The sequence below is a fragment of the Biomphalaria glabrata genome, chromosome 16 (assembly GCF_947242115.1).
Source record: "Biomphalaria glabrata chromosome 16, xgBioGlab47.1, whole genome shotgun sequence".
In the NCBI taxonomy this organism is placed as follows: domain Eukaryota; kingdom Metazoa; phylum Mollusca; class Gastropoda; family Planorbidae; genus Biomphalaria; species Biomphalaria glabrata.
In genome coordinates, this window is record NC_074726.1 from 5,476,441 (window position 1) to 5,488,310 (window position 11,870).

The 11,870-nt window shown below is 36.5% G+C and overlaps 1 protein-coding gene and 1 long non-coding RNA gene across 5 annotated transcripts; one reads left to right on the forward strand and one right to left on the reverse strand.

Annotated features, from left to right (window-relative positions):
• Positions 1–6,025: 6,025 nt before the first annotated feature.
• Positions 6,026–7,788, forward strand: LOC106050178 (uncharacterized). Its single transcript, XR_008775183.1, has 2 exons — positions 6,026–6,140; positions 7,594–7,788. It is a non-coding gene; the product is annotated as an uncharacterized LOC106050178 (long non-coding RNA).
• LOC106050177 (uncharacterized) lies at positions 7,785–11,800 on the reverse strand. Of its 4 annotated transcripts, none has more exons than XM_013205121.2 (2): positions 11,576–11,800; positions 7,785–9,325 (listed from the first exon to the last, which is right to left on the reverse strand). In XM_013205121.2, the coding sequence occupies exon 2, from the start codon at positions 9,314–9,316 to the stop codon at positions 8,066–8,068; it is 1,251 nt and encodes a 416-aa protein (XP_013060575.2). In that variant the 5' UTR covers positions 9,317–9,325; positions 11,576–11,800; the 3' UTR covers positions 7,785–8,065. The 4 variants fall into 4 exon arrangements, with proteins under 4 accessions (XP_013060575.2, XP_055869501.1, XP_013060574.2 ...); XM_056013526.1 differs by lacking the exon at positions 11,576–11,800 and adding an exon at positions 11,414–11,495; XM_013205120.2 differs by lacking the exon at positions 11,576–11,800 and adding an exon at positions 10,704–10,894.
• Between the last annotated feature and the right edge of the window lie 70 nt (positions 11,801–11,870).

An 11,870-nucleotide genomic window follows, 5' to 3' on the forward strand; every position in this document is an offset into this window, starting at 1 on the left:
GAACCTTACGATACTGTGACATACTTATTGATTATGATATAATATACATTTAATGGTTAATGGCTACCATCTAAAATTGTCTCGTAGTGTTGTGCGTCGCACTTGGAACACTAAAGCCAGTGAAAGCGAACACAAGCTCACTTTCACCAGCCTGAATTGGATCGCGAGTACCTCCTTCTCGACACCCTGTCCAACGGGGGATGACACTCTGGGTTAAACTTAGAGTTTGCGTTCACATCCAAATGGACAGGGACACTTCGGGCTCGCTGACTAGACTGGTACACCCGTCGTGTTTGTATATTAAACCAGGCTAACCGTGCGGGACACGCCACTTATGTAACGGCCCCTGGACGTTGACAGTTTGCTACGGGAGCTTTTTTACATCACCGCACAGTACAATGCGGATGTTCTAGCACGTTCCTTAGACACTCCTGTGGGAGCCTTGTTTCGCTACCCTTTGACCTCGTCGTCACCTCTCACGTCCGTTTCCACCCGGGCGCCACGCTCTTAGGCACTCCCCCGGGAGCCTTGTTTCGCTACCCTTTGACCTAGTCGTCACCTCTCACGACCGTTTCGACCCGGGCGCCACGATGAGACAGGGCAGCAAGTCCGGGTTAACTGCTATTTTACATTACTTTGGAGAATGTAAAGGCGGTTTATCGTTGTGCTGGCCACATGACACCCTCACTAACTGTAGGCCATAAAAACAGATGACCCTATTGATATGTGTTATAGATTGCAAGGTTTGAAAGAGGTACTTCAGTTTTCATTAGATAAAAAACAAAAATAGACTCAGTATTTGAATTTAACAAAACAAACTATTTAAAACAGAGATATTTAAAATGTCACATTCGCGTTGTACAACCCCGTTGAAATCTCAGCGAAGGAGAGAGGTAATAGATCCCTACCATCCACCCCCTAATACATTCTCTTACTTCAATACAAGCACTTCTTTATCACAAGTAATTTATTAGAATACCGGTTTTCTTTTTCTGTACAGTGAGAGGCGATGCATTAGATTCGGACAGGTTCCTTCTTACTTAAAAGAAGGTAGTTACATCCTACGAGTATTCATGTATCAATCTAGTCGAGTGACTTAAATTCTGCTAATTCATTAGTTTTCCTGCCTGGTACAGGCAGCTCGTGCCATTCTCACGTGGCCATATGGGAAAAGGAGAACTTGTATCAATTTGTCCTAGCATATGGGATAGGAAATGTGCTTTCATCTTTGTGTCTTACTGAGTATTTTATTCAATTTTGTTTATGCAGTTCTAAATTATGGTTCAGTGTTTTATGTATAAATGCTACTTTACTATTGAGTCTTCTCTCCTGAAGGCTTTCTAAATTTAGTGATGTTACTAAAGGTGTTACTCTAGTCAAATGTGAATATTCGTTTGTTATGAGTCTCACTGCTCTATTTTGTGTCTGTTCCAGTTTCTTAATGTTTTCTTGAGTTAAGGGGTCCGAAACAAAGCATGTATATTCTAATAGTGTTTTAACCAAGGATAAATAGCATTTTAACTTTATGGTATTGTTAGTAAATATTACTTTTAATAAACCCTAATGCTTTTTTTATAACAAAAAATGTATTTATAGTGTCATTAGTGTGTATGTGTATATTTATTATTAACACCTATTACGCTGAGTTTTTTTGTTTTTGTTTTTTGTAACTGGTTTACTAGGAATTACATAAGAAGTCTTTATTTCGCATTGAGAATTCAGTCTAAACGTTACATTTTTTAATGCAAATCTTATATCAGCTCACTCTGTCTGTCTAACTAATAAGTTAATTTAAATAGGTATTACAGCATTGAGACGTAAAACTATAAATATGGATTTATTCCCCTGTTTAACACAAACACACACACACACAATATATATATATATATATATATATATATATATATATATATATATATATATATATATATATATAAATATATATATATAGAGAGAGAGAGGGAGTGAGATGGATGGATAGATAGATAGATAGATAGATAGATAGATAGATAGATAGATAGATAGATAGATAGATAGATAGATAGATAGATAGATAGATAGATAGATAGATAGATAGAGAGATAGATAGAGAGATAGATAAATAGATACAGTGCTTTTTTGTAAAATAGGTGCCGGTATACTCAGTGATTAGGTGTCTGTACTCAGTGATAAATTGCTTAACTTTTAACTACTAATATATCAGTAGTTAATGAGACATGGGTTAGGGTTAGATGTTAAAAGTATGGACGGGGTGCGCAACGTAGTAGGTGAATTTGAAGTTTCGATACATTCTATTTACATCACACAATTCGTTTGTCAAATAACAACAGCTCCCTCCACCTGGATCCGCCAGTGTCTAAACCGTGTATAAGCGTGGGTGGACCGTATCGACCTCAAGGCCGAGATGATTAATTCAACTACCACACGTATCTAGCGTGTCGCCGAACACAGCCAGTCCTAGTTTTCATAATGCACCAACCAGAACATTGTGATTTTTGTGCATGAAACTAATGCAAGAGAATGTAGACCAAAGCACTGTCCATAAGTCACTGTGTTTTATACGTTGAACGCCTTATGACAAATGGAGCATATGGAGTTACATATTACCGTTAGAAGTAAAAAAAAGAAAGTAAAATTTCCCTTTCAGACCTTGCGATGTACAGAGCAGATCTTTTTCATCCTTTTCTGTACTGCCTCAATTTTTCTCCAGCTAAGGTCAGGTACCCATTGGAGCTGGGTGGGCTGAAAAGTTCCCGAAATAAAAAAAAAACCTAGTCTTCCCTAGGATTCGAACCCGGGACCGCCGTTCGGAAGCCAAGCGCTTTACCGTTCATCCACCGCGCCTCCATTCTATCGCTATGTATTTCCTTTACAAACAGAATAAGTGTAAGGCCTAAAGACACTATAGATTGACATTGTACAAGCTTGATCACATTGTGTGTGTATATTTTAGGAAAGACAGACAAACTCGTTCAATCCTCTACGTCTTTTTCTCGCTGTCTTTGTCTCTCTAAAAATATTTTGTGCTCCTTTCCATGACATGTTTAAGTGTATTTCTTTATATGATAATTTCGAGTAATGAACTTTTTAAGGCATAGAATCTTGTTGTAAGCCTACTGAAAATATCTTTATCCAGTTCCTAGAAGATGAGATACACTATTAGAATGCGATATTATTTAAGCATTAATTTAAAGCAGGGACTCTCAACTTGTGGATCGCGACCCCTTTGGGGGTCGAATGACCATTTGTTGGGGGTCGCCTAAGACCATCGGAAAATTGGGGGGGGGGGAGGGAGTGGAATTTTTTATACGAATTTTTGTTTGTTTCTAATGTATTGTACTATAGTGGATATAGATTTACATAAGTGTTGGTAATGATACGGGACTTGACTCAAATTACATTATTACAAATCAAATTATGAAACGATCGTCAATTTTAATCTTCAATGAAAAAATAGATAAATGTGTGAGTGAAGAATGTAAACAATGGCCTACTGCCAGAGGATACAGAGAGCACTTTTAGTTGTTTTTTTTTTAATTGGTTCTTCTTTGTTGTTGTTGTTTAATAATGGTTGTTCAAAACTAGTTGCTGCAGACCATCCCTCTGTTGTTGCAGAATACATTTTTCAACAATTTATTTACTGTCCATCAATGTGTCGAAACGCCATTGTGGGATCAAACATTTTTTTGGTGAAGATCTAATCACGTCAATAATACGCCATCGTCAATGGAAATAAATTCATTATGGAACAACTCGTGAACAAGGACTTTGAACAAAACAAAGTTAATGAAAAAAAAAAAAAAGAATGACTATCGTTTTGAGGTATAGTTTTACTTCAATTGTTAAAGCAGGAATTCAGAGACCCCGATGCAACATTTGTAATGAAGCTCTTTCTGCCGTATGTATTAAGGCCGAACATACGTCCGAGCTTTGCGGATAACGACCTACAGTAGTTTAATTTTGAATCCTGATGAAACTCAGACTTGACTCAGATGGAAAATACCATAATTAAAACATATCAGCCTATGAAGCGTCTTATTTTGGTGGCTCTCGGAATCGCTTTGCGGATAACGACCTACAGTAGTTTAATTTTGAATCCTGATGAAACTCAGACTTGACTCAGATGGAAAATACCATAATTAAAACATATCATCCTATGAAGCGTCTTATTTTGGTGGCTCTCGGAATCGCCAGAGTTCTGAAATCTCACACCATTACCAAGGAGTTATTGTCAGCGGCCAAAGACATTGCTCGCTATGATTGGAGCAAATTTTTAAAATATTTTTTTTGCAATTTGCATATCTAATGACACTATCCACAAGCGATTAGTAGACATGTCTTCAGATATTAAGGGAATGATATTTGCTTCTTTTACAAGCTTGACGAATCCACAGGTTTTGTAGATTGTTCACAATTACTAGTTCCGGTATACTTACAATATATACATAAAGGCGATTTTAAAGATTAGTTCCTATGCAAACATCTATAAACGGCCTCTACAGTGAGTGATGTAACTGACAAAGTTGGTTACATTTGAAAAAGTAAAAGACTTCTTGGAAAAAATATCTGTGGTGTCTGCACAGATGGTGCTCTAAATATGCTTTAATGTCGGTCTGGATACCAATGTTTGGTACAGAATAAGTCACCATTAGTATCCATTGCAACTCATTGTATGATTGATTCATCGATATATGTTAGCAACGCCAATAGCATTGCATCTAAATATTTCTCTTCAATGTTAGTGACACAAATCTGGATCCACTGTTTGCAGTCATTCTGTTCTATGAGATATGTTCTAGACGTCCTCTTCCATTATCAACACCGTATCATTGTAAAACATGTTTTGTTGTTTTCTGCCTGTCAGTTATCTAGTTTTAATACAGAAATAAACTCGATGTAAATTCCTGATCTAGTGAAATAAAAACAAGCTCAACCTTGTCACTAACTTTGGCGAGTTTCAAAATACTGTCGCCACGTTTTCCATGATTAGTAATACTTTCTAAATTGTAAAATATTTATTTACCGTATTATAAACACGCAATGAAAAAGTAAATAAATAAAAATCATAAAATCTACTTTTTAAAGAAAATTAAAGCACACATTATGTTTACACTAAATACATATGATACGTTTCTAACAATTCTAACAATATTAGTTTTATACATGTTGATGTGGTCTATAGGGCAGATGATGTAAAGGTCAACTGTTTCTGAGGGTTTTACGAGGATGTTATGTGGCCAGTACAACGATAAGCCGCATTACTTTACTTTTCCCTGACTAATGTCAGGTACCCATTACAGCTGGGTAGACTCAAAGGAGCCAAAAGATCCCGAAATTAAAAATCCCAGTCTTCACCAGTATTTGAACCCGGGACTCCCGGTTCAGAAGCCAAGCGCTTTACCGCTCAGCCACTGCGCCTCCACATTTACCTAGACTTATGACAAAAAATATGGTTGGGAGTCGCCTCTTAGTAAAAAATTGTATTAGGGGGTCGTGGAGCAAAAGAGGTTGAGAACCGCTGATTTAAAGGGACACTCCATTGAGTTTTCAAATTTGAGTTATGGACATTTAAATTCTGCACTAAATTCTTGACATCTCAAAAAAAAAAAAAAACGGGGTTCTTTGAGATTGTGTCTTTAGCTTTGGAAAACGTCACTTCCCTCAACAATACTGAAAAGGAACCTAAATTTAACCAATAGTATCGCTTCATTTTTACAGTAGCTGTTAGGCTGTTAGGCTTAGTGACGGCCTAGTTCAGAGCTATGTTACAGTTATATATATACAGATATAGATCTAAAAGCATTAGGATAACCAACTCGATACAAAAAAGTAACATTTTCATCTAAGCCTCTCTCTGTCCCAAGAAGTAAATAGATCGTGTGTCTGACTGATTTTAACAAACTGGTCAGTGTAAGGCTAGTCTAGACTATGTGTAGTCGGTCATGACAAGACAACCAAGCGATAGTGTTTGTAGTGTGTAGAGTGGTCTGGCGAGAAAATACACACTGCCGTGGTTAGTCAAGCATGTAAATCTACATTTAACACGCTTTTTTTTTCTTTGCATCTAATCTAACTGCATAGATGAAGATATATTTCTTTTACGAGAATGTAAACGTTACTGTATGGTTTTCCGTTATACAGTAAGTCAATTGATTAAATTAATAGCTTTGTGTGACGTCACATGTCGATGAAAATCTGACTTATCTATTGCCTTTAGTTTTGGACAACTAATGTCAGGTACTCATTAGAGCTGGGTGTACTGAGAGGCGCCCAAAGATACCGAAATAAATTTAAAATCCTAGTCTTCACCAGGATTCGAATCCGGGACTCCTGGTTCGAAAGCAACGTGCTTTACCACTCTGACACCACGCTTCCTAAAGAAAGTTATGCCAGTTGTTAATTTTGTTCACTTACACTGCACATTTTTATTCTAAAAACTTGTATTATTTATAATCAATAGGTGGCTTAGTAGTTAAGCGCTTGGCTTCCTAACCAGGGGTCGTCGGTTCGAATCTCGGTGAAAAACTGGGATTCTGAATTTCGACATTTTTAAGGCATCCTGAGTCCACCCAACTCTAATTGATGCCTGACTTTAGTTGGTAAAGTAAAGGCTTGGCCGCTATGCTGCCCACATGACACCCTGCTCGTTAAACGTTGGCCAAATAAATAGATGGCCGTAACATCATCTGCCTTATAGATCGCAAGGTCTGAAAGGGAAATATTTACTTTTTTTTTTTAGTTTAAAAGGAAGTGAAAATATTTCATATTTCCCAGTGTAACATATAGTATATGGAACACAATATTTGTGTAAATAAGTTGGAATTCTAAATGTACCAAAGAGGCTAAAATCAAATAATTAGCTATTAGAAACCTCGTGTTTAATTAACATTAATAAAACTGGTCCTTTAACTCTTTCTCTTCTAAATGACGATACCAACGTTGATTCCTTTAGAACAGGGGTGGGCAGCCTTTTTGGATAGAGGGCCGCATTTTTTAAAATTTGGGAATGGCGGGCCGCATATGTATATACAACTAAGAAAGATACTCTAGCTAACTTTTAATTCATAGTTACACTGTATTATATTCACGTTTCTTTTTTTCCACACTCCACGTTAAGGAATTACAAGAAGAGTTAGCAATTTTTTATATCAATTAATAATTTTTTTTTTTTAAATTGCTGATGTCTTTTTATATTACAATAACCCCACTAATATACAGTTGTACTTAATGTGCAGTATTTTACTTTTTACACTCGTGTATAATGTTCCGGAACTGTGTAACTAGCCTACTAGTTGTTAATTTATATTTATATTATTTTTAATATATTTGTATTTTTATAAGTATATACTGTGGGCACACCTGACTTCTGTAGGTGTCGGCGGGCCGCATAAAACACTCCGGCGGACCGCATGTGGCCCGCGGGTCGTAATTTTCCCACCCCTGCTTTAGAATGTGGTAAATAATTACGGAGAGAAAGAGTTAAGGCAGATTACCACGGGCTTTGAGACAGACGAAAGTTGGAGGACATTTAAATGAAAATGGACGTATCTTTAGATTCAATTTTAGCCTTTGAGATATATTTTCTATTCTCAGATAATAAAGGAAAGCCTTTCAGAAACAAAAAGCAAGGCCAATGACACTACCTCCAGCTGAAACAACATTCCCAGTGAGCAGCCGAAAATTCCAGGCTCACATGGGTCTCACGAGCCACATAAGGAGGCACAAAGCCCCAGTAAAGAGAGTGACATGGTCTCCATATGGAATCACGATAGACGTACTATATATATATACAAGAAATGATGCTTTTATTATGGTATATTCATCATTATGTAACAAAAAATATAATTAAAATACACATGAAGCTTATGTACAGGAATTTCATGGAAGTTCTTCCTTATTTCGACTTTGCTTTGGTTGAATTAAAGTCTTGTGATTCAAAAGGGTGTTAGGAATCAAAAAAGTTTTACTCGTATTTAACAAAACAAAAACTGGATATGAGAAAATTATTTGGATTTGATAGAGGTTTCAGAAACTGTCCGTTTTTCCATGTAAGTGTGATTGAACCCTAACGTTTCGTGGCCCATGCTTTGAGGAAGGCAATCGCTGCGGGCGCTACTGCTGACAATAAAGTAGAGCCAAGTAGTTTTATGAGTTCCCACGCTGAGTTTTCTTTGGCCTCGAGAAATTCTTCTTGGACTACCTCCGTATCTGCCTGTAGCTTTCTTTCCATTTGTTTAATCTTAGAATTATTTTCTTCATCTTCCTTCTCAAGGGCTTGGATTTTCATGTCTGTTTCATGTCGCAGTTCCTCCTCGGCTTCAAGTCTCATTTTTTCTCTTTCGGCTCTCAGCTCTTCCAGACGTTTCCTGTGCTCTTCCCTGAGAGCTTGAATCTTCAAGGCGTTTTCGGTACTTTCTAACTGTTCTTCAACGCATTCGACTATGCGCTGTGTGTTTTGTATGATTTCTGTGAGAACCCCTGTTTGTCTGTCTTGAGCTCTAATGCTTGATATCAGATTTTTAGCTCTTGTGTCCAAACTTTTTAAAAGTTCCATCTGTCTCTCTGGTTGGTCAAGTTGAACGTGGCTCAACTGTTGCAGAATGAGACTGGCCTCTCTCATACTCTCCTCTTTTATCATCGGAATCTTGGCTTCCACTAAAATTGAATTTCTCTTATGTTCAGCTGCTTGGAAGTGACTGTCGGTGTATCTCTTGCGGTTTAAATTATCAACAAGCTTGATCAGATCATAGATTTGAAGCTTGATCTTCATGGGATCTTTAGTTTTGTTGTCAAACAAGATAAATCTTTGTTTGCACTCTTCTAGAAGATATTTAAATTCCCCTTGTTGCGTACTGCACCAGTCTACAAAAGAATCCATTCCAGTTTCTTCCGGGCTGTAGCTGTCTCCCCCTGTCATCACCAAGATGCAGTGATCAGCAACAAATGTCGGACCAAAAATATGTTTTAACAAACGAATCGTTTGTTTATCTTCTTCTGTAAATCGAACTCCAAATCTGACAACTAGTAGAAAGGCGTGATATCCCTGTGGGTTGGCGGCTATGGCATGCTTCATTGCGTCGATGACAAGATTCATGGCATCTTCCTTGCTCATGTCAGTGTCTCCGATGCCAGGACCGTCCACCACTTTGATAATTCGCCCATTGTAGTCGCTATAATCAAACTGAACATGCTTGGTGACAGATGTGAAACTCGGCGAACTTTTGAAAACTCTTCTGCCAAGTATTGTATTTCCAGTAGAGCTTTTTCCATTGCCAGTTTTTCCAATCAAAAGAAGGTCTAAATCATTATCAGGCATGATCCAAATCTGTAAGAAGAAAAAATATATATTTAAAAAAAACAACAAGAAAAACCCAAACAAACAAGGTTACAAAGATAGTTTGTGTGGAAACACAAACTCAAAATCAGCCCCGAAGTGGTCCACCCAGGCAGGTAAAAAAGGCAGGTTTCAATATTTTCAGAAAGAATATTAGAATGAAATGACAAAGGAGAATGGAGAAAAAAGGTTGAAAGATCTTGTGTGGTGCCCCAAATTTCCAGCAGACTAAGGGATAGGTGAAAGTGAACTTGATGTTAGACGTGAACTTGGCCTAACGGATGTCATATAATGATTATCTAATAATCTAATTGTTTTGTAACACTCTGTTGTTATTCAGGGCCTAAATGAAAAAAAAACAACAAAAAAACATTTCCGCAAAAAAAAAATAAAAATCATGTAGTATCTAGCGGTTCCCAACCTTTTAAGCTCGGCGACCCCTTTTTACAATCCCCCACTCTGCCGCTTCTCCCCCCCCCCCCACGTAGACACAGTCCATTTTTCAATGGTCTTTGGTGACGCCTGGCAAATCGTCAATTGATCCCCAAAGGGGGTCGCGATCCACAGGTTGAGAACCCCTGCTTTAGTTCAATGTTTTATGTCTGAGGTGTGCAGTTCACGTGATAATATGAAAAGCTACTTATAAATTGTTATTTTAAATTATGTTCCACTTATATGCAACGTTAGCAGATCTTTCGAAGTATAGCGTGTTAATAAATTAGCACATATCTAATTATAAAATTGCTTTCCTTTAAGAAAGCAAACAGAAATAGTTTTACTAATTATAGTAATCGAAAACAAAAATTATTTAAGCGAAAAAAATTACACCATTATCAATGTCTCAACTAATTATGAAAAGAGAGCAATAAATTTGTGACCCCCTTATTCACAAAATAAAATGTAAAAGTCTCTGAATTAAACTACAGATGTATAATTATATTACCTATTTTGATGTCAGCAGAAGTAGAGCAGAAGTAAAGTAAGGCTTTTTACCTTAGACATTATTCTCTATGATAAATAGCACCTAATCGCTTTTAATTTGTATCATAAAAATCATTAGCATTAAGGAGTTTAGGAATTAAATCTGTTTTAAATATAAATCACAACTTGTATCTTCCAAAGAGTCAAAAAGTGACTTCATGGACACGCTGAACAAAACGTAGGTAGCTTATGATGGAATCTAACATTATCTACCCTCTCTATCTGCTTTTTCTGAGGAAGCCGGGTAAACCACAACCTGATAGTTAAAGTTATAAAATTAGAAAAAAAAATATAACATCAAGCGCCATTAGAAACTAGTAGGGCGTCTTAAACGAATATGTTTCGCTTCTGCAGTAGAAACTAATAACAATAAACAAAATTTACTTACCTGTTTTAAAAGTGTAAGTTATATGCATCAAGATAGTTGACAAATCTACGTGTACAATGCTAACTTTGCTATCATTAAAGACAACATGCATCAACACATAAGACCTAGGCTTCAATACATAGATCTACATAGTTCTACAATTATTTTGGTTAATGTGAAATAATTGGTAAACTCAGGAAATAATACTTTCTCGCCAACGGGAATTCCAAATGTTTTATAAATATTTTCAAGAAAATCGACAACTGGCTAACATCGTGATGATAAACAAAGAGAAATAATTATAATAATCATTTTAAAAAAAAAGACACTAACAACTAATTAAATAAGATCGTTTGAGGTGAACATGTTCAGGTCCGGACTTAGGTCACTTTAACCAATGAGGTGGCAGTGAGCCCCATACTTTTGTATGCCCCGCGCTAATGCTAAGTATAAAATAAAACCATTATAACTTAATAATAACCTAAGGTGGCTCCTGATTTTCAAGGGCCTACAGAAAATCGCGAGTGAATGCAATATATATATATCCTGTAAATCTCATAAAATTATTAAAATCTCCTGAAAGCGCATACACATCTCCTAAAAAAAATAGACGAAATAGTCATACGCGCGAAAGAAAAAGAAACGGCGTTGTCAACTTTTATTTGATACAAATATAGAGCAAAACGAATGTATTTACTAATACAAAATCTTAATGTTAACAGTATGCTTACCCTACCCAGACTGGGCCCGCGCCATCCGTTTTGCATAGGACCCGCTACTGTTAGGGAGGCCCTGAACCTGTGAAACACATAATGCTGTTGTACATAATTAGTACTCAAATTAGATTACTCTGTTAGGTCAAAAATTTTCTACAATAACATCCTTTGACTTACGGATTTTTCTTTTGCCCAAAGAGCAAACGCTGTATGTATTCCAGTTACTCACTGCAGGTTTGGGCGCGTTCAGAAATAATCACTTACTAATAGATGCAAGCATGGCCGGATTTAACTATAGGCAGCATAGGCTATAGCTTAGGTCCTACAAGAATTATGGTACATAGACGCTACAAATTTTAATATATTCAATGTATAGCGTACCACATGTGACAGATTGTTTGTTCATTTTGTTAAAAAAATATTTTTAAAAAGTTTAAAAAAAACAAAACTAATTACTAATGTATTCATTACA